This window comes from Arvicola amphibius, chromosome 15, assembly GCF_903992535.2.
Source record: "Arvicola amphibius chromosome 15, mArvAmp1.2, whole genome shotgun sequence".
NCBI lineage: Eukaryota > Metazoa > Chordata > Mammalia > Rodentia > Cricetidae > Arvicola > Arvicola amphibius.
Window position 1 is genome coordinate 8,053,871 of NC_052061.1, and position 23,436 is coordinate 8,077,306.

A 23,436-nucleotide genomic window follows, 5' to 3' on the forward strand; every position below is an offset into this window, starting at 1 on the left:
CCAGACTGTATCCATGCTCAAGATCCTGCCTCCTTCCTGCTGTAAGTGTTCTACCCTTGATAAGGTCAGAGAAGAAACTCCTATTCACTTCTAGTATTAGGATTCTCTCCTCCTCTCTAAGTTCAAGGTTCCAGTTCAGCAAGGTTAGGAAACACCAAAAGAAACACAAAGTACCTAGAAACACAGACATGGGCTGGAGATGTACTTCATTCAGTCAGGTGGAGTGCCAGGTGCCTTGGCAGATGCCAGGAACACATCATGAACAGTGTCGAGCCCCCTCGCTGGGCTGGGGCATGATGACAATGGAAGAGACTATTAACTGCTACAACAATCCCAGATGCCTAAGGGAGCAAGCCAACAAATACTGTTTAACCTGTGGTAGAGAAACAGGTATAAATGCCAAATAAGTCAACAGAGGAGAGATAGCACTCAGTAGCTTTGTGTGTGTGTGTGTGTGTGTGTGTGTGTGTGTGTGTACACATGTGTGTGCATGAGCATGTTATGGGAGGCTGAATCCAGGGCCTTGCACATATTAAAAATACCTACTACTGAACTACACTCCCAGACCCATGCTATGCCTTTTCATAACCTACCAGAATATGCACATGAATATTCAGAGGTGTATTATTTATAATAGTTCCAAATGTAAACAACCAGATGCCCAACAGCTGATAACTAGGCAAATAAAATATGGCATATTCCAAATAATGAAGTATTATTCAACACCAAAGAGAATGAATGTTATGACAGGGACGAACCCTGAAATTCTGCTAAGCAGAAGGGGCCAAATTTGTGTCTATTGATAAAATTGTTCATAGCAGGCAAATCTTTACATTCAGAAAGTAAACTGGTGGTTGCCAGTGGTTGTGGGGAAAAGGGAAATCTACAGTGGCTATTACCAGATAACAGGGTTTTGTTTTGGGTAGCGAGTTCGTGGCGACTAGATGGTGTGATGACTGCAGTCTCGAGCAGACATTTCAAAAGTTACTCACTGTGTACTTCACAATGCTGACTTTTAGAGCACACGGCATCTTGTTCTCTTTGGATTACATCTTAAGGTTTAAAATCCCTAATGGCCTTGCTTTGCTCTTATTGTTGGGCTTGCTCCTCATACAGCAACAATAAGGCAGGCCTGCCAGTGAGCAGTGCTGCTCACTCTCAAGTGTGCCCTCCTGCGTGGGCAGTGAGATCCTTCCCTGCTGCTCCTCCCTCCCCAATACACAGTCAAGTCAAAGCCAGAAATATGCTAGCTTTGGGTAATGTTCAGAAGCTTTTTGTTTCTATTTTCAATATAATTATCGTCTAGGCGAGGCTTCTATTACGCAGACAATATAGCTCAAAGTCAGAGCCCTCAAATGCCATAGAATGGCAGTCTTTTAAGACCACTATGATGACATAGTTTGCTGAGCAGGCTACACAGCAGCTCCACACTCCTCCTGACAGACTTCCACCACCTCTCAAGACACCCAAGATATCTCACCCCCACATAAAGCCCAGAACTGGCTGCAGAGCACACCACTGTAGGAGCAGCATTGCGTGCAGTATTTTGTACATAGTTAAGCATACAAAATATACAAACAGATGCTCACTGAATAAAATCATTCTAGTCTCAGAAAGCAGGTAGTCATGATGCGCCCATCATCTTTGCAGAAACGAACAAAGCTGTGTGGTCTCCAGCATCATACCTGGTGCAGGCGCTGCACATTTGTAGAATGAATACTGGGGGGATGAACTTTACTCACTGGTTAAATAGTGCATCTTTCCCAGAAAAACTACAAAGTCTTAGTTGGAATCTAGCACCAAGGAGCCACGTACAGACCCAGGGCTGCAGCATGAGTAAGAGCCGTATGCTGAACCAGACACCTTCTTTTGTTTGGTTTTGTAAATCACTTTCATTAACCCCACCACTGAAACTGAGCAAGCAAATACGCAGAAAGAAAATGTTTGCTAGTCATTCTGACGTTTTCAAGGCAAAGGGGGGCCTCTCTGACTCCCGAAGCCGAACACGAGTAACTATGCCATCAATGCCCCAGCACTCTCGGGACTCTAGGTGATGTGCTGGGGACGCAACAGAGAATAAACAGAGGCACTGGGTTTTAGGTTTTATCTAGGAAAACAAATCGGGCATGGACACTGAACCGTACTTTTCTGTGGTGGACTTTTCAAATGATAATTTCTTCTACTGTCACCATTAAATCTTAATCCACTCCAGCTCCTTGCATGGGTCATTGAGTCTATATGTACTGCTGTTATTTTCAAATGTTTCCCCTTGGTAGGGAAAGAGGGGGAGAAAAGATGCTGAGAGCCAGATGGGCCTCTTCACAGTTCATTTATCAAACCTAATACGCTGGGCTCCACCCTCCTCTCTCTCACTATTGCAGTTAAACTTCCATATAATTTGGTAATCATTTTCATTATCAGACAGTGACCCAAAGCAGCCGATCCTGGGATACTCAGTCCTTGCAGCTGCTCTTTTTCTGCCTGCTCCTACAGTAGACCCTAAGAGCTTCAGATTTTATTAGCTGCAGACTGACCTCTGGGCTGCGGAGGTCAAGAAGGGGTCAGATCAGAGGGCTTGCCCAGTTCTTTAAAAGCTATAACAAGCTGTCCATCAGGCGGAGTGGACTGTATAAACAAAGGCAAATCTTCAGAAACTCGGTACCACTTCTGTTAACACTTAGCCGGCATTCACACGGGGCTCCTGATGTTGGATCATTCAACTCTGGGGAGGTGAATCGACAGCCCTAATAAGCCTGTTTGGAGAGGGCTGTTTATAAGATTATCGAGTTTGGGGAAGGGAAGCCAACAGTGCTCAGAATCACTCTAGAATCACTGGCTCTATGTGACACTGTGACAAACTCAGTTACCCCAAGAACTGCAGAACTGACACTTTCCTCAAGGAGCTAAATCACAGGGAACATATGCTTTTGGTTTCAGACATGCGGAGCCCCAGACAATGGCTCCACTCCTGGCCTGAGAAAAGGACACACATTTTATGACCAAGTTACAAGCATCACTGAAAATGTTCTCTGGAGACCATGATGGCAGATGAACCTGCTCGAGAAAGGGCTTATGATGGCACGCTGGCACGGAAGCCGTACCCGCGGGACTCCGGCCGACCAAAGGTTCTTGAAGCTGCACAGCTCAGTGAGTATTAAAAGTTAAGTAGAATCATCTGGATGCAACTTTCTGAAGAAAGAAAATTCTAGTATCTAGTCTAACTGATCCCTTGGTAGTTCAGATCAAGGTGAAATATGTAACCTACCGTTTGGTCTCTGGTGAGTGCTAACTATTTTCTGTTAAAGCACAGTGGTTTTATTTTGTTTTTGTTGTTGTTTTCTTCATGTACTTCCAAAGCACACAATAAGCCCATCTTTAAAGCCCAGGCAGCAAGGAAGAAAGGCACTTCCTGGGATGCTTTATAACTTTTACCACCACCCGCTGGACGACCACGCAAGGCCTGGCCTGTGCCAGACGCCGGGCAATGCTTTGATGCCGAAAGAGAGGGATATGGTGACCGTCTGTTTATCCGGCTCATATGGATGAGGCTTTGAGATAGGGCACCGGGATGGGAAACATCAAATGGGGGCACAGAAGGGTGGGGGAGGAATACGGTTATTTAATACTCTGAGGACACTTTGCCTTGGGAGCTCTCAGGACATCAGCCTCTTGAAATTTTCTTTCAGGTGTTTGGTTTTAAGAGGGTCTGCACAGTGTCAGCTGCTAAGCCCCTTCTTCTCTCCGCCTCCGCCACAAAGGAATTGCGAATTTTTGCTTCAGATGCTAGACTACATCAACTTCAACACTGGCTCCAGCCCCTGATTAAACTGTTAGCAGTAAAGGGCCAGAAAGCCAGACTCTTTTTAAACAGGCATGCAAGCTATGTTGTCTAGTGAGTTGATGTCATAGGAAGTCACTGGTGACAAACTATATGTACCCAACAAAAGACAGCCATCCCCAGTGAGCCTGCACTCTGGGCTGTGCAGGCTTTGGAGAGAGGCGTGTGGAAGACAGATTATAAGGGGACACAAGTTTCTCTCCTTTCTGAGTTAATAAGCAGCACTAGGGAAGAAGAAAGAACGTGGCAAAAAGAAAGCAAGAAACCTTTCTGGAGTCCCACTGCTGCTAATCCATTGTTTAATAAAATATAATACAAATATAATAATGGTAACACAAAAAAGTCACAATTTAACTATGTTAAGTTAAACGGCAAATAATTCCTTTGCCACTGCCATTGAAAACTCATTAATTATGACTACCCTGTGAGGAAGGGGCACCACTGAAAGCTGTGAGACTCCCCTTAACACAAGCCTGGATTAGACAGACCACACAACCCCTGAGGAAGCAGCTTTCTGATACTCAAGAAAAAGCAACAGCTCAGGCTGTCTTCCTTGGGAAATGCTGCTCATGACTTCACCCTTTTCAAACACATTTATTTTCAGGATTACAATTAGTAGTAAAGCTATCAATTGCTGAAAATTCTGCTGTATGAAGTTTTAGAGATTATCATGGCTAATATAAACTGTTCTTTGATTCTCAGGCACATAGAATTTCCAGGCACCAAATAGAACCGTGAACCAAACACAGCATCATCCTCTGGTCCCTCTCCCACTTGTGTGCAGATGACTCGGTGTTTTTACCGCTATGAACATAGAGGAGAATCCCAACATCTGGAGGAGCCAGCTCCGACCTCTCAGACATCAACTGTTTACAGCAAACTAACAGTGGACTTCCTCTGCAAGCACATCCGTCGGAATGGATGACTTGTCCAAACCTTCCCCCAGTGACAGCGCCACACACAAAGAAACCAGGCTGAAGCAGAAGGAGCCTCCACGCAGCCAATTTTGAAAATGAGACCAATAAATGCGCTGCTTCCAGTCTGTCACTTGCAGTGACGGAGTATGGCTTGGTGGACCTCCCAGGCATCTGCCTAACTGAATAGCAAAGCCAGTCTTCAGACTGCTGACCAGAAAGGGCACCTGGGCATCAGGTACTTAAGCTACATTATGCTCACGATGCAAACCTGCAGGCTAAATGTTACACTCGAAGAGAACCTCATACACACAATGTGACGAGGTGACCATGTGCAGGAAAGCTAACTTTAGCTCAGAATGTCTTCAGTGTGCTTACTTCCTATGGCCCCACAAATGAGAGGGACAAGCCGAGCCAGGTCAGGGACACAAGCCCCATCTCCCGGCAGCACAAACCTGGCGTGCCATTCTTTCCTCAGGTTCTGGCGCAGGGTGAGCGAGACCAGGACGGCAGCAAGAGTTTCGTTCTTTTGTTCCGGAGGGAGCCCGTCTCTTCTAACTTCACGAAGCACAGCATTTGTCTAGAAGAAATGATCCCCAAAAGAGAAGGGAAAAGTGAAAAATTAATAATAAAAAAAGCCCATAAGCAAATCAGGACAGTAAATCAATGGCTTCTTTATTACAGTTCCCTTGCTAACAAATCAATACGGTAAATGATGGTCAAAAATGGCCAGCATATATTCTGGGTTTAATCAATGGACATGGCACACAGGGCAAACTCCACAGCGCCATGGCCTAAAGAAACGTCGTCCAGACACCATGCATTCTCACCCTCATTTTCTCAGCACACCAACGATTTTTTTTTCTCAGGGAATTGCCCACCATGAGCTATTATTAGAAATGATTTTCACGGACCGGTCACCGCGAGTTGTTTGTTTTGCCTTAAAAACAACAATAAAGGAAAAGCAGGCTCTGACTTTGCCTCTGTTCCCTGCCACCCAGCGGAGGCTTTCTGTGTGGCCCCTCTCATTGGAATCACTGCTTTCATTTTCTACCCATTCCAGAGGTTTGGGATGTTATCACTCATTCCCCTTGCTCATTGCAAATCAAGATCTGGCAAAGAAGGAAGAAGTGCATATTAATCAGAAACAGAGTGTATCTCAATAAACATCTTTAAAATTTGTGAATATTACTAGCATTTATTTACTCAGAAGTATTTTTTTTTTGTTTTGATTTTATGTGTACTTGTGTGTGTGTTTGTGGGTGTGTGTGTATGCAAGTAACCCCTTGGAGCAGGAATTATGGGTGGTTGTGCACTGCCTGGTATGGGTGCTGAGAAGCAACTCAGTTCCTCTACAAGAGCAGTATCCTCTCTAAGTGCTGATCCAGCCCTAGAGCCCTGCATCTATTTACTTTTCACATATGTATTGTTGGAGTGACGGACCTATGTGCACGCATGGGAGCTATGAGAGTCGGCTCTCCTCTACCATGTGGGACCAAGAGCCTGACTCAGGCCATCAGGGTTGGCAGCAAGCACCTTTACCTGCTGAGCTATGCCGCCAGCCCTGGGAATGTTATTTTAATCTCAAGTCAGTATGAAGTCTGTGGGGATTCTATAGCATTCTTTTGTAAACACTGGAATACCCAAATATAAACGTGTATCAAATAGAATACCTAGACAGTTCCAAAAACATGATGAAACCAAAGCTGGCTTTCCTCTGAATTTATAAAAACCTTTTTAATGGACTGGCCAAAGTGAAGGTTAGCAAGACTGAAGCATCCTCCTGTGTCCCAGCTGCTCAGCTCGTGCCTTCCATGTCTGATGCTGATGCAGCTGCTGACATGCAGGACACACTCACGATCTGCTTCTCACAGAACTTGAAATTCACTTCTTTGCTCCACTTGAGTGTTCTGCAGCATGTACTTATTATCCCCATTACCAGCTTGAGGAGGACAGGAAGGTTTATCGTTTCTGTTGCCAACACTGGCTCCTTTGTCCAGCAACTACACCTACAGCCCCTTAGGTAAAGTCCTTTCTCTCAATGCTCATGGCCTTAGAGGACTGTCACATCCCAATAAGGACACGAGCCCAGTCGCTCTGACTCTTTTATCTAGTATGTAAGATTCTTGAGAGGATGATGGAGAAAGGTACTTCAGCTTCTAGCACGCCCTGCCTTTGATGCGCCTTGCTTTTTCTGAGCATCCTGTCAGGTCTTTCTCCTCAAATCACCTAGCTGTCCATATCTTTTAAATAAAGCCTTATTTTTTTTTTAAACTTACCAGAACTTATTTCTGAGTCTTAGACTGGAATCCTCTGGCCGGCACAGAGCTAAGGCAGGAGGCAGTATAGCCACTGGGAAGGGTCCCAGGTGGAATGAGAACTCTGACTCATGCCTCTAGGATCTAGACATGCATAATCCTGGGAGATGATGGCAGAGGACACTCAATCATGTTCCTCAGAAGTAATGTGTCGGTCCTCCAGCCCAGAGAGGAAGCTTACTTTCTCTAGACAGTTCCAGCTTGCAATCCAAGATCCGGCAATGACATGTCCTCACTTAGGGCAGACAGACGGTAAGAATGAGTCAGGCAGAAGTTACCTGAAGAGAGCATGCACTCTGTCACATGTAATGGCCACAACGGGGCTCCTGTGAACTCTGCCGTCCAGAGACTCTGGCTTAAAAGGGCCAAATCAGGAATTTTAAAAATAAACAAACAAATCCATTGACAGATGAGTATTAAATGTGAACACTCCTGGCTTTATTCATGTTGGAAATTCATAAATTATTTTTAATATCACATAGGTAGAATAAGAAATATGGTGAGGTAAACAGAACTCAGACAGCTGCTGGCCTGTGGCTTTTAATCTAAAAAGTCTTATTTCAGAAGGTCTTACTCACCACAGTTCTGTCCCTTGTCTGGGATACTCTATATTACACAGTTAAAGTTGAACGTGGCTTCCAAAAATCATCTAGTGTACTACTAGGCCTGTGTGTACCTGTTACTTCACCAAAACAAAGGACAAGGGACACATCCAGTAGGCTCCATCCATGGTGAGAATAATCTGTAAAGTGTCTTCAGTGTGCTGTCACCTCTACCATCATTTCAACTGTATCCAGAGGCTCTTGCTTTCCATAACATGGGGAGGAGCGTTTAGGAGGGGGAAGAGGAAGAGTGTACGAGGGAGTTTCGCAGAAGCAGAGGGAACTGTCCCGATGACCATCGCTTTCTCATTAACCACCTAATTACTCAATATTTGTCAAAACGATAAACAAGAAACAAGCATGAAAAATAAGCACCGCAAACGAAAAGAACAAGGGATGACTCTTAAGAAATCACTACTACATACTACATACTACATACTACATACTACATACATGATAAGCTCATAAAACCGGTAAACTGGGAGGACTATATGCTTCAGGAGGGGGCTCTTCACTGGCAAAAAACTAACTTCATGACCTTCGAAAATAACCAGACCCCAGGTTTCAGTTCCCCGGTCTTCAGGCATTCTCTCATCCCCTTACAAGCCACATAACATCTAACACTTTTTCTTTAAATTAGCCCACATTTAAAAACTAGAAAATATACAAACTTTAAAGAAAAAAATGGAGAAACCAGTGGTGTTCTTCATAAATGAGATAAAACCCATCTGCCTTGCCCTCCTCTAGGTGGGTCATTGCTTGCCAGGGTTCCCAGATGGCAGTACACTCTTTCTGCATCATAAAGGAAGGCATCAGAGGTGCTAGAGAATGCGAGAGCCCCATCACATTGCAACAAGAAAGAAGGTCTCACCAGTGTGGGAGAACTAAAGCCCCGTCACACTCAGACTCCTTTTTAATAAAGTCTGACAGGATAACGGCAGATAAGAATGAACCAAACATATTCTTAAGAGGACCAGAGGCTCAATCTGGGTCATCTCCTAATGGCAAGGCCCTTCTCTCTCTACATACAGACACATGGGCTGGTTGTCCATACACCTGCCGTTCTGATTACTAGTGTTCAGTTTCATCTCACACTCAGTTCTTCTATCGTGTGCAAAGCTGTGCTAGTTCAACAAACGGATGTCAGAAAGTATTGTCTACTTGATATTTAAAAATTTCTGTAGCCGGGTAGTGGTGGCGGCGCACGCCTTTAATCCCAGCACTTGGGAGGCAGAGGCAGGCGGATCTCTGAGTTTGAGGCCAGCCTAGTCTACAAGAGCTAGTTTCAGGACAGACTCCAAAGCTACAGAGAAACCCTGTCTCGAAAAAAAATGTACAACTATCTGGCAACCATGACCAGAATCCTCCAGTGTGCCAGGAACACAAAGACATCCCTCTATACATTCCGAGTACAAAGCCTCTTCCAGAGTAGCCTGGCCTTCACCCATCAGATAGGCTCTTGGCCAACACTTGGCATGTCTCCTAGGTGAATCTTCTTCCTAAGACCAGAAGCTGTTGTCATCCTGAGGAACCTTCACTTTCTGTCTCCTTTGCTTGCTCTCTCTGTAGAAAGAGCTCTAGGGGCCCCTGTAGACTCACGGCACCTACACATCGACCCTCTGCACTGACTTCTGCCTCATGCGGCCAACAACCGGCTATCTCTTCTTAAACATGACACCTCAAACACGGTACCATGGCCTCCAGCTGCCCACATCTGAGCCACCTTGGCTCTCCTCTCTCATCTCCTCACCAATCCTACCGTAGAAGGAGTGGTGCCATTTCAGAGCAATGACACAGACTCCATCCCTGGAGTCACCTGGTCTCCCCAAGCCCTGTGCACCCCTTCACTCCAGTACTACATCCTGACATCTCTCTTACACCTGCCTCTTCCTGTCCCTCAGTTCAGACCTCTCACCTGCTCCACATGACAAATGCCACACTGCCACCAACCTTATCCATCTGTGAATGCTCTTACTTCAAAAGAAAGCATGCTGGGGACTTGGGATGTAGTTCAGAACACTTGCCAGCAGGCACAAGTCCCTGGGGAGGGGGAGGGGAGACCTGGAGGAGGGCAGGAGGGAGGAAAAGAGGAAGGGAAGGGAAAAGAAGGGGAGGGAAAGGAAGGGGAGGGAAAGGAAGGGGAGGGGAGGGGAGGCGAGGGAAGGGGAGGGAAGGGAAAGGGTCCTTTTCGCAGTGCAAGTCTGAACAAGTTACTTGCTTTCCTATAATTCAGCTTCACCCAGGTGGTGGGCTGTGAGCTTTCTGCACGAAGTCCGGTGCTCTATTAAGCAGAGCAACCTTAGAGATGAGAGCCTCTGGCCGCCTAAGCCCAACATAACCAAGGTATTTCTGCTTATGCATTTTTAGTTGCTAAAATTCAGAAGGTTTAAAACAACAAGTACATTTCTAAAAAGCTCAAATACCTAAGTAATGCAAAACCCAAACAAAATTAAAACAAAGGAAACCTTGGTATCGTGGTATGCATCCTGCTGGTTTCTCCAGTTTTATCTCTTGCCATCTTCTACTCCATATAAACTGCTAGGCACCTGAAAGCACCTGCAGGATGCACTCCCTGGGACCCTACTTACTCTTCAAGACACATCTCAGACCTCATCTCCTTAGCTCAGCTGGTCTGGCCACTGCTGAGCATGTCCTAAACCACACCTCAGTCCACTGTAGCTTTTAACATGCCTAATGAGTGTGCATACGAACACACACGCCAAAGGGTAGCATTTGGTACATACAGGCATTCAGGGAGGAGTCCCTTAGATGAAAAGGAAGAAGGCTCATGCACTCATCACTAATGATTCGGTTTAAGCCAGGAAGTCCTTTGGTCTTCTCTTGACCTAGAATAACAGTTCTGAGCAGCCTACAATTGCAGAACTCACACTGGATCTACCAGCGACAAAATTGGAGAAGTCTGCTCATCGACACACAGCCGCACAGGGAAATGGACCGGCATTCCACAGACGCCCCCCCCCCACCATAAAGCCTCTGATTAGCTTGTTTACATTGCGCATTCTTGCAGTTTCAAAATACCAACACCAGGATCCCAGCATCACAAGATTTTTTTACTTCCCCAGCTCCCTTCCTTACCACCACCAAAGAACTAACAGTATCATCTCGTGGAACATGGCCCTCCTAACACTACACACACAGCGGTCTGTTAGGATTGTGTTGTCGTCCCTCCACACCCCCCAACTCACAAATTACAAAGCTATGCTCCAAGTCATACTGTGGGCTAAGGTTCAACTTGTGAAGAAACTTGGCTTCAGATGTTATCAGTGAGGAAGGTTATTTCCCCACATCAACACTGTCAAAAACCCAACCTGCCTCCCCTCTTCAAAAGTCCAGGGCTCCTTTTTCCTTTCCTCTTTTCTTCCATGCCTCCCCCTTTAAAAAGAAAGGTTCTGAACCCACTGAGATAGCCTTAGTCCCATCAAAGAGAGGTCGATCGCAGGTCTTCCTTCATTTACTGATTGTCAGCTTGAGATGGCTCTTTTGTGTGGCCTCCGAAGCTCAACGCTGAGTGATGCCTTCACATTTTCTGAACTGGACGGACACCACCAAACATTTCCACTGCTCTTGGATCTGCAGCTCAGCAGAACAAATAAACATTCGTCTCAGCCCTGTTGCCTCCTTTATCTCCCTCTCTGGAAGCAAGAGATTTTGGGGGTGCCAATGTTTACACAATGTTAAAACTTTCTTTCCCCTGTTTCCTGAATTTGAGAAAACACATCCTGGTTGACCTCAGCTAAGAGATAACACCGAGCCTCCACTGGGTGCCACCTCTACTGGACTACAGGAGGAGGCTGTCTTTGGTCCCCTCCCCTCTCCTCCAGAATCTATTGACAAGGCAAGAGGGAGATAAGCCCACTGTCTTGGAGTGGGAGGACTCAAAGGTAGAAGTCTTAAGAGGCCGCCAACAATGGAGCCTTTCATTCCCACCGACAGGCACACTTGGTTCAGTGTCTCTTAAAGAGCCATTTCATTTGAATGGAAGAGTTCACCAAATGTGTCCATCACAATGTTCTCTCTAAGGCGCCTGTGGGCTAGCGAGTGGGCAAACCGAGGAGACTAGAGGAAGATGTCTGAGGAGAAAAACCTGTGGAGAAATGACTCTTCAATGAGTGCCCTCATTTCCCCAGGTGGGTAAGTGACAGCACAATATTCCTAAGGCTATTAATACGCAGTCCGAGCGTCTGCATACAGTGGTCAGCAACTGTGGCACATACAGAGTGCTTAACCAATGTCAGAAATTGTCACATATAAAAAAGATTTCGGAAAACTCACCCAGAAAGGTGGACATGGATACTGATTTTTAAAAAAAGAAATCCTAAACTCCTTATGACTGGGATTGGTGGCTCATTCTCTTCCACAGAGCACACACAGTAGCTGTAATTTCCCACCCTTCTAGTAGAGAAATCACTGCAGCTCAACTGATCCCTAGCATGGCCCAACATCTCAGGGTAGCCTTGCGCTCCACGGCTACCATGTTGAAGTTCCTGGTGGGAGGAGCCTTGCGGGGGGATGGCCTGTATATGTGGTCATCTGGGACAGACACCAGGGCAACGTTTGCAAGCTGGACTTTAGGATGGAGGAAAAGTGGAACAAGGAAAGAAGGGAAGAAAAGAGAAGAAGGAGGAAAGAGAGAAGTGGAGAAAGGAAAGAGGAGAGGAGGAGGAAACAGGAGAAGAGGAGAGAAGAAAAGAGAAAAGGAAGAGAACACAAAGAAAAACCAGGGGCAAGGTGAAGATGAAGAAGGAGAAATGTGTTGTTTATAGAAGCCAGCTGCTTGGGCCGTGGCGCCAGCAGCCCCCACCCTTCTATTTCACGCTGCAACCCCACTGCCCCCACTGGCACAGGTACAACTCAGTGTTGACTTCAGTGCTTCAGAGGGCCCTTGGCCGATTTGGTTCATGATTAATTGCCAAAGACATGGCTGGCCATATGGAAGAGAGAGAGCATCAAGTAATTCATACTTGCGTGTGTGATCATTTGGCCCTGTATTTTAATGCACAGGAAAGAGCGAGTATAGCACAGCCCTGGTGTCTTGCCCCCGACAGCCCATTAAGAAACCTCAGAGCACCGAGTGGGAGTTCCACTGCTGGCTTTTCAATAGCAGCCTAATAGAGCGGAGGCCAGGCTTTCTAGCCAGTCTTAAATCTTTCACGTACAGTACATTAACTACCGCCACTGAAACAACGGCTTCTTATGATGAGATGGGGTTTGATTTCTAGGCTCTATATACTTGCATACTCACAGACTGCTTTAAAAAAAAAAAAAAACCTTTATGGAGTTTACAAAATCATTGTTCTTCTTTCGGTGTGTTTTCAAGCAGCCTAAAAGATTGGCCTGTGTCACAAGTCTCCTCTCCATCACTGTTAGCACCGTCTACCTAATAAAGTTGATTCAGAGTGAGGTGAGAGACATGGCTTAATTATTCTCACCAAGACAGCCCTGGAGCCAGGGAAGGGATGACACTAAAAGCAAGAGCAAGCTGCAGCTCTCCAGGAGGAGGGCCTCCCCCCCCAACACACACACTTCCATGACTTTCCTCCTTCCCATCTTTCCACAGTGAGACCACTCAACATGGGAACGGGTACCAGCTCACCTCCTTATTCTGCAGTTGTGTGCTGACATGCCGCACCAGGCAAGGGAGGAAGGTGCCATGCAGGGAGCAAATCTTTGTTGTTGTTGTTGTTTTGTTTTTCCAAGACAGGGTTTCTCTATATAACAGCCCTGTCTGTTGGGCAGCAGTGGGGCACACCTTTAATCCCAGCACTCGGGAGGCAGAGACAGGCGGATTTCTGTGAGTTCGGGGCCAGCCTGGTCTACAAAGCACTGGGAACAATTCTACCCCAGCTACACTGGTACACTCTGCAGCCTGTGCATACATTTCCACAACAATTTCCTTCCAGGGACTTTTTTCAAAGGCAGGCATTAAAATGTCGATGAACTCACTCAGTAGTTGCTTCCGTCAGTTGAGACATGCGCTGACAGTAATGACTTTGCTGACGCTTTCTGCCAGGAAATATTTACATGGCGTCTTTTGTCTGATGCAGCTGTAGATGCTATAATTACCCTCATCCTGGAAGACACCACAGAGTTTGACTGCAATTGCCTCCACTGCCAACATGAGCTCCCAACACATTTGTAGCTTTAAGCCAAAGGAGACTACTGCCTCTCTGTGGCCTCTCGCTGCTGGAATGCACTGGTGCTTTCCAGAACAAGTAACTCAACCAGTAACCAATGTCAGGAATCAACAAGAGCAAGAGGAAAAGAGCCACCAGCATGGAAATGGACTAAGAACACGGTCATTAAAATACAAACCTAGATATCCTCACAGACACCAGGAGTCTCTCTCACTACTATAAACCACCTTATTTCATCGAATTTTAGTATGTTCTCTAAAGTGTGATAACAATTCTCTCCTTGTCAACTTTCACCAGCCCTCTTAGGGGGTGAAAAATGACCAGGAACATTTAGTGGCCCAATGAGTAGCACGCTAATTCACAGATCTCTAGTGCGTTGGAACTGCAACAGTATCCCTAACATATTACAAATAAAAGTGTTTTGTGTAATATATATATATATATATATATATATATATATATATATATATATAAGATGTGTGTTTCTAAAATCTTACTCATGGAAATAAACCTACCATAGCTGCAGAAGTTTCAATATAGAACGAAGGGGTTAATCTACAGCACAGAACATCAAGTGGACCTACAAGTAAGCACGGCCATGCCTATATATTTCCCATCACGGACACTGGAATGGCAGCTGACTTCTTTCCCATTATTGCAGAGGTGCCTGGCCTTGTCGTTTGTCTATTCACTCCATAAATAAAAGCGAGAACGCTCACAACCCCGCCGCAGCACACACGCCCCTATTTTCCAGTCGCCACCTGTAAGGATCTTGCTGCACTAATCTGTTCATGGCCGAACTGCTAATTGGAGGTGAAACAGTGGTTAGCTATATCAAGCACTAAGGAATGGACATGTCTGGCCTAAAGGTGGCTGCGTGCCCTCCGGTCCCTGGGCGAGTGAAAGTTATCCAAGCTCCCATCAGGTCTGTTCCCGTCTTCCCCAAACATCGGGAGCACAAAGACTGGAGTGGTCTGTCATGCACACTGGATTATATGAAGTGTAAAACATTGGGGGAGAGGGGAGGAGGCGGCTTTTGAAAAGCAACGGGAAAAAGAAATCACACTTGCAAGAGGATCCAGCTGACAGCTCAGTCCCTAACTAGGGAGACAAGTGAATACGTTTAGATGCTCTGTGGATGCAGGCAGAGCGGCCCTTTGTCTGCGGCCCTACAGTGTGTCTTTAACCCGACTGCTGCCTGCATCACTGAACATATGTTTTCTACACAAGAGCTGAAGCAGAAAAGGCTCTTTGTTATAACTCACTCTTTGTATCTACCCACCCCTCCCCCTTCCACTCACCCATTCTCTCTGTGACATCCAAGCCAAAGCCCCAGTGGAAATTTTAACGGCTTGAGACAGGGAAGCCAGAGGCCTTCCTGCTGCCCTCAGGCCTGGAGAACTGGCCCCACAGTGACACCAAGGGGCATTTGTTACGTTATCTCATTTAATGTAGCTATCTCCATGTGAGGAGTCTCTATGTTAAATACGGAAACTGAGGTATAGCGATGATGGGAAGTTACTCTGCTAAGCTACAGGAGAGTTTCAGTTTTAGAGACTTGAAGTTCAAAGTGCTTAGGGATAGTCAGTAGACAGGAAACCACTCTCCCCCTCCACACCCCCAACAGATATGTATGCACATGTATATGTACGTGGCACACACACACACACACACACACACACACACACACACACACACACACACACACACGGGTTTGGTCAGCATGGCATTCAAATGCAGGCAGAGCTGGTGAGTGGGTTACTTGACTCGGGCTGCAGAAGACATGATGGTAGGTGGTGATGCTTCTGATCTCCCTGTCACCGGGACCTCAGTATGGGGAAGAAGGGCAATGGCTCCAGGTGGCAACTGCCTTACATGGCCAAGCTGACCACAGGCAAATTACTTCTCCTTTCTGGCCTCAGTTTACCTCTCAGTTTGAGAGTAGTTATCGTTCTTATGTTAGGGAGCCAACGAGATTCATCCTGTCTACATCAGGTCCCTAGAGCAACATTACCGTGTGCTTCATGGTAACACGTGTTAGCTCTATGGCTTTCAGCCTAAAACTCTGCTATTGTGATTTAGAGAAATAATATGGGTACTGAGTCTTTTCTGTGTTAGCAATATCCCTTGTTCCTATGACCAATGCTTGAATAAAAGCAACTTAAGGAGATAAGATTTCTTTTGGCTTATGGTCTCAGGAGACACAGTCCATTATGGTGGGGAAGTCAGTGGCAGAAAGATAAGGTGGCTGGTCACACTGCATCCACAGTCAGGAAGCAAAGAGAGACAGATGCTTGTACCCAGCTAACTTCCTTTGTTCCTTTATGTACTGTGGGAGTATAGCTCATGGGATGACAGCACACTCACACTCAAGGTACTTTCCCTCCTCGGCCCTCTCTGGAAACACCTTGCCCATCACCTACACGTGTGTCTCCTAGGTGATTCCAAATCTACTCAAGTCAGCAGTGAAGACAAAACCACACCTTATGCTGTCCCCCTGTGCCTCTGCCTCAGTACTCACAGTGTATAGTTATTAGATAATGGGGTACCTAGTGGTGCTTAGCACTACGTAAGCAGCAAGAGTGAAGACACAAGAGGCACATCGCCCAGCTGTCCTATATGCCAGGCACTGCTCATGCGCTCTGTGCCAATGAATCCTAGTAAGTCTACAAGAGGAAGGGATTTACAGTGTTTTCATTTACAGATGAAATTAAAAAAAAAAGAAGATCCAGAAAGGTTTGTAATTTTTCAAGTTTCAATCTATTTTAGTAAGCAGCTGGGCCACATCTAACTCAAGAGGCCAGAGGCCAACACAGGCCTCTATTTATTTAATTACTGCAAGATGCTTTCAGAACATTACCTTAACCACTTACCATACCTTTATAGATGAGATAATGAAGCTTAGCTGAGGAACCATGAGCAATTAGATGTACTAACCCAGGCCCAGTGCACTTTATACTAGGTACCCAGAGCACAGAGCAAAGGCAACTTCCCATGTGAGGGACAACAGCTGAATCTCTGCTACACGGTGGATATCAAAAGGTCAGACTCCTTAGCCACCAGGAGTGTCCAATCTAGGGGAAATAGCTACACATACAGGGTGGAGGGTAAGGGAGGGTGGACAGGGGCTTAATTAAGCTTTTAGAATACATTTCGATTCATTATTAAATGTTCTCTCAACTATCCTAACATCAACAGCATCATAGAACACCAATCAGCTAAGCACTATACTCATTTTACCACGACAATAAAAACTAAAACACATACCTGCAAGAACAAAGCCATGGCTTACATCGCCATAAAAATCCAGCCACCTTCAACTACATTTTTTTTTAAAGATCCCCAAAGTGAAAACTCTGGCCCACAATAATGAAGTGGCCACTGACAATGTGACTTTTAAAACTCCAGATAATTGAGGGACAGTGCCATGAGGGGTTGCCATATTTGTCCTTGGAAAAGACCCACTCAGCGAAATGCAGTCCCCACCTGTAAGCAGCACTGTCTATGGAGGCCTGGAGGTGTCTCACACAGACTCACAGAACGGAGGGTGCAGAGAGACAGACAGGCACCCGCTCACACAGTTTTGTGATATAACTCTTTTGTTCGTTGTTATTTTGGTTTTTGACAAGGACTAAGCTGTGTATTCCAGGGCGGAGTGTAGATACCCAGTTATCTGTGCGACGGAATTCTCTAGTAGAGATTCAGTACCTGTTAATCGGCAATTTATGCAGACTTTATTTAGGCACGAAAAGAAAAAGCACGCCATACAGTAGCTATGTAAGTATTACCAGAAAGGGGTTGATAACAACAACTATTGGCTATTGGACATTTACCACTGCCACACCCTGTCCTGGTCATTTTTCACACATTCCTAATTTAAATCCCTAGGGCAATTTGTTGAAAGAATTCAGCAAAAATGGTTTTATTTTTAATTATCATCACAATTTCAAGGGAAGAAATCAAGACACAGGCCATGGTTTAGCAAGTAAAGGCATATGATGGGCAGGCCAAACTGAAAGTTCCAGCCCCAGATCCAACTAAAAGTGGAAGGAACGTGCTCCACAAAGAGGCCTCCTGACCCCCATATGCTCATTCTGCTTATATGTGTGCCAACACACACACGCATGGTCACACACATAATAATAATAACTATCAATAATAATAAATGGTAATAAAACGAAAGCATTATGTAACTCACCCCAAGTCACACAGCTGGGTAGGACTGATGTGCGACCTGACAGCCCAATAAATCCTCCCAACCATCTGTGTAGGTCAACGGCATGAGCTAACTTATCCAGCAAGTGATGACACCCAGGTTCAGGGTGTTGACACCGGCCCAGAAGCCAGAGCGGGAGTGGGCATGGTAAGCAGGACCGGGAGGAATGATGGTAGGCTTCAGGAAGTGCCCAGTCTCGGTGTCAGCCTATGCCAGTGGGAGCAAAGGCTCTCTCCCTGACTGTTGGAGTCTTACTTGGACACAGGTACAGCAGGCCTGACAGAATAACACTATGTAGTTCCCTTTCCTTGTGTCGTGATAAGCCACCCTGAGGAAAGCAACTTAAGGGAGACAGGGTAATGTGGCTCACAATTCCAGGCACAGCACTGCGGGCAGCCAGGACAGGCGCAGCACTGCGGGCAGTCAGGACAGGCCCTGCAGTAGTCACCTCAGTCAGGAGCAGAAATGACCGTGTTTACTCCTGTCACTCACACAGTTTGGGGCCCTGCCCTTGAAATGGTGCTGCCCACACTCGGGGTGGGTCTTCCTACTTCAGCTAAACCACTTAAGGAAACTCCATCATGGGCATGTCCACATGCCAGCCTGATCAAGGCAATCCTCACTGGGAGCTTCATCCCAGGAGATCACACACTGTGCCACACTGGCATTAAAAGTGACACCACTTCTTAACAGAGAAAGGGAAGAGCCTCGGGTCTGTAAACAACTATTCCAGATGGCTTCTTGAAAGGCTAAAAACGATAAAAAAAAAAAAATAATTTAGGGGGTTTCCTCTTTTCTCACATTTGTAAGTGGAAGAGATACTCATATCATAAGAAACACTGACTTCTAAATGCTGTTGTTATCTGAAAAGCTATAAAGTCCTCAAGTTTGGGGATGGGTATGGTGGTGAAGTAGGAGGGAGGTAGAATAGGGAGGACCTTGAGTTTAAAGAAATCTTGGGCTACATATTGGAATCCTATCTCAAGCTACGCCTCTGAAGATGGACTGGGGAGTAGCTCAGTAGTAAGATGCTTGACTGGCATGTGCTAAGCCCAGGGTTCCTTTCAAGCACCACACACACACACACACACACACACACACACACACACGCACACGCACAGGCACATGCACAGTCATGCACACATGCACACGCACAGTCATGCACACACGCACACACACACACACGCACACGCACACGCACAGTCATGCACACATGCACACGCACAGTCATGCACACATGCACACACACACTCACACGCACGCACACATGAACATGCACACACAGCCTTACCACGTGGCAGCTCCAACTCTGTCCATAAGTTTAGCACCACCAGTCACAGCTCTCACCGGACCGAATGTGCAGCCGACGCGGCAAAAATGCAGCTTCCTCCTGGCAAGCATGAGCATCCAGTATTCACACAGCACTTGGTGTGGGGCATCTGTCACTTGTTAGGATTTGTGTCTTAAGTTTCGGGGAACATGATTTTCAGCCCCAGACGTCTCACAAGTTTATAAATGAAAACTATCATTACACTGCACCCATTTTCTTCAATGGCTGTGATTTGGAATCAAAGAATCAATTACGGGTGGCTCAATGGTAATACAGAAGAGCCCAGCACATGAATGGAATCTGGGTGCCTTCATTACAAGCAGCAACAGGAACCTGTCTGGGAGCCTGCCTTAGCCCCTTGGCATCTTTTAATGTAGTCTACCCAGGGTGTCCTGGGGTCTAGAGTTAGCAACTACATCCCATTCAATTTTAGGAAAAGCAAAAACCTCTTATTTTTTCCAACCTAGATTGTTAACCCTTCTAAAAGCTATACCCCCTGGTGCAACACCTTGAGAAACAAAGAAGGATAACATAGAGTTTAACCCCAGCTTTAAGGAGCTGTGGTTCACACACACTTGCTTTGAGAGCCCCCAGGACAACAAAGGCCACCTTTCCGCCGGGGTTTACAAGGTGGAAGCACCCACTGTTGGCGCACACCCCCACTGCACTCTACCTTCCCACACTGAGAACAGTTTCATGTGTTCATCAACAGGTCTCACTGGCTCTTCTCTGGGAGATAATTACCTCTCCTGTCTTGTTTAGTGGTGACACGCTCCGTACCCAAAGAAGAAGCCCGCATGCAGAAGCATCAACGGGTGCAGCCCTTTCATGCCAAGCTTCTCTCCATGAGACTGAGCGGGGACAGCTTAAATTTGGGGTCTGGACAATGGGTATTCTGAAAGGATTAGAAAAATGGGCAACAACTGGACCTCCTCCTCCCTCCTGTGTTTGAGGCTACCACCTGCTGCGGTATTTTTGTTTCAGGAACAAAGAGGCCTTCGTGTTTGAGGCTCATATTTAATGTTTGCTGAACTGGCCCCCTGAGCTTTGGTTAACTCTTAAGGAGAAAAAGAAATATTTCTTGCCTGACAAACAAACAAATACACCAACCTCCTTTCCTGGTTGACCTCCACAAATCAATACACGGGTCTCTGTGGGCACATGTGCATCTGCCCCGAGACTGGAGGATACTCTATTTATATCTAATAAAGTATTATCAGTCAATAAGAGCTGCATGACATTCGCCATTTCATGGTCCACTACAGTAACAGGTGCTGTGGCCAACAGGAGTGTAAAGTGTTCAAGAGAAAGGGGATCACTTCAGAGACACTAAGCGGCTTTAAACAATGACAGCAGAAAGGGAAAAATTTTAAGCAATTTGGTTGGGTCAGTAAAAAGTAACAGAGGTCAAGGGAACAAAATGGTACCCAAAAATTCTGCCCATTGATAAATGATCCTACTGTTTTGTGGTTGGATGCAGAAGGCAAAGGCTAAACAAGTGTGTGTGGAAACAGAAATGTGCCCCCTTTGTGGGTCTTTTACAATAAGTTACTTCAGCCTGCTGAGCGCTGGGGCCCCCATTCTCCCTGTATCCGCGGCTGGGGTATACATTAATGAAAACAAAAGAGGCCATTTTCATTGTAACCATGCGGAAGGGTCGAGCATTTGACCTTCAAGTATGGTGTGCTTGTGCTCGGTGGAAAGGTTCTTGACAATATAAACAAGAATTACTGCTGTTGGAGAAAGGGGACACAATTAAAGACAATCTCCGAGGCTTGTTGTACAGCTGTTCAAGTTTCGGCTCTGTCTGACCTCTACGGATGCTACATGTTTAAGGGAGACGATTTAAGATATTTTAGTGAGTCCCTCGCCATTCACCATCGCCAGCCGTGCACCAGAAAGACCTATCTTTAGGCACAAAGCACTTTCCACTACTGAGATTTTATGCCATAGAGTTTCCCCTCGACGGCATTTGCCTTTCCAGCCTGTCCTCCACTGGTATCTGACCATCCCAAGTAGTAGCTAAAGGCTGGATCCAAGAGCATCCTGGCAAGAAGCAGGAATCCTCTCCTTTAGAAATTTTTCTTCCTTGTTTGGTTTTTCAGCCTGAAAAGCAAAATGCTACCATAACTTGCTTTCTAGAAAAAGATCTCACTGAAGAACAGTTTGATTTTGCTCCACAACAATGTATCAAAGGCAGTTTTCTTTGTTGTCGCTGGTTTCCAGGCTACAGATGAGAACGTGTGGGGGCAGTCCCATCACAGTCGGAAACAGGGAAACAATTACAGAAAAGACGGGAGTGTATTTCTCTGAGACTTCACAGAAAACAAAAATTCTAAGGTAAAGGACTAAGTCCTTTGTCTGTAATGAGGGAAACACCCCGTCTTCCCGTTGTTTGATCTTCTTGGAGTCAGCAAAACACTGAAACTCTTCCACAAATAAGAGAGGCCCTGGGAAGTGGCCGTGGGAAGGTGTCCCCACTGTGGCAGGACAATGCTGATGGCTGAGGCCCTGATGCTGACCCACAAGGGCTTTAAAGGGGCAGTGCAGGGCAGCAGCCTCTGGACTGGAGGGGGATATGTGTCCTGTATGGGAGAAGAAAGGATGTTGCTCTGGGGTCAAGCACTGGCAGGGAAAGATGAGGAGCAGGGCACAGGCAAGTTTTGCTGTCAAGCACACTATAATCTCTGAAGTTCCCAGCTTTGATGTTGTCCCTAACAGAAAACCTACATGGCCTGCAAGACGCACAGCATCTCTAGCAGGATGCTCCCATGCTCCGGGGTGTTCTTCTGAGATTAGGGTCTATTTAATCCCCGATGTTCACTGTGTCTGATTCTCAGAGCCTCATCAGAGACAAGGACTTCTTCCTGATCTGACTCACCAAACTTTTATTCATCAGATCAAGTTTGTTTTGCAGAGAACAAAGCTGTTGGAGATGGTCCAAACTGTGGAGCAATCACTGCCACCTTACAAGGCAGAAGTGTCTCTTTTGCGGACAGAGAGCTCCTAAGGGAGAAGACAAAGGCTAACTAAACATGGCCATATTAATCTTGGTGTTATACAAAAGCACAAATTCACTGCTTCAAATGAAATGAGAAGCAAAAGAGATGGCAAAGAAGCAGCCTCCTTTGCCCACATCTCCAAGGCAACTGAGCACTCAACCGTCCTCTGTCACATGGGGCAGAAGCCCCGAGAAGGGCTACTTGAAGCAAGTCCACCGGACGCAATGACAACGACTACTGGCATGTCACTAACCCTTGCCTCCTCCTCTTCCTCTAACATGGGGTAAGTCCTGGCTCTAAGGATGGCCTGACTGGTAAAGCAGAGAATCTGGTAGCGAGTTTTTATAGTGGTAATATTATTCGCATTTTAGTAAATAAATCTTGCCTGAAGACCAGAGGCAAAGCTAAAGCCACTAAAGGTCAGATAATGGTGACACATACCTTAAATCCCAGGATTTGGGAGAAAGAGGCAGATGAATCTCTGTCAGTTCAAGGCCACCCTGGGCTACACAAGATCAAAGAAGAAACAAATCCAGGTGGTGGTGACCTATACCTTTAATCCCAGTACTAGAGAGTCCCGACTTTAATCCCAGCATTAGAGGGAATATAAAATGGGAGGAGAGAGAGGCTTAGCTGGTTAGTTTGCAGTCGCCCAGACTTGGAAGAGGTGAAACTTTTCTAGTGGCTTGGCTGCCTTGCTTTTCTGGTTTTCGGGTTGAACCTCAATTTCTGTCTCTGGGTTTTTATTATTTGTGCTTCATGTGGCACCCAATGTTTGGGGTACAAATTAAAAATGTTGGAGGTTTTTTAGCCCACCAATTCAAGCCAGGGCTGCTCGTGGGTCTTCTGTCTTTGGGTTTTTACCATTTGTGCTACAAGTTTTGCCTAGGTCATGGGTCATACTTAATCCTAGCACTATTCCAGACATCTGGGCAGTTGCCATCACAGAATGGGTCTCTTCATCCAAACACAACTGCCAACTAACGATCCTGGGCAAGCGCAATGCCAACAATGAAAGGCCCCTCCCTGGATTCTGTGCGTCTAATGAAGTCTGAGAATGA

At 46.0% G+C, this 23,436-nt stretch overlaps 1 protein-coding gene across 1 annotated transcript in view; it reads right to left on the reverse strand.

The window, feature by feature from the left end:
- Fto (FTO alpha-ketoglutarate dependent dioxygenase) overlaps positions 1-23,436 on the reverse strand; it is a 349,758-nt gene that overhangs the window by 141,384 nt on the left and 184,938 nt on the right. The window contains exon 8 of the mRNA XM_038312636.2: positions 5,208-5,332. Within this exon, the coding sequence (XP_038168564.1) occupies positions 5,208-5,332 (125 nt within the window). The remainder of the gene's footprint in view (positions 1-5,207; positions 5,333-23,436) is intronic.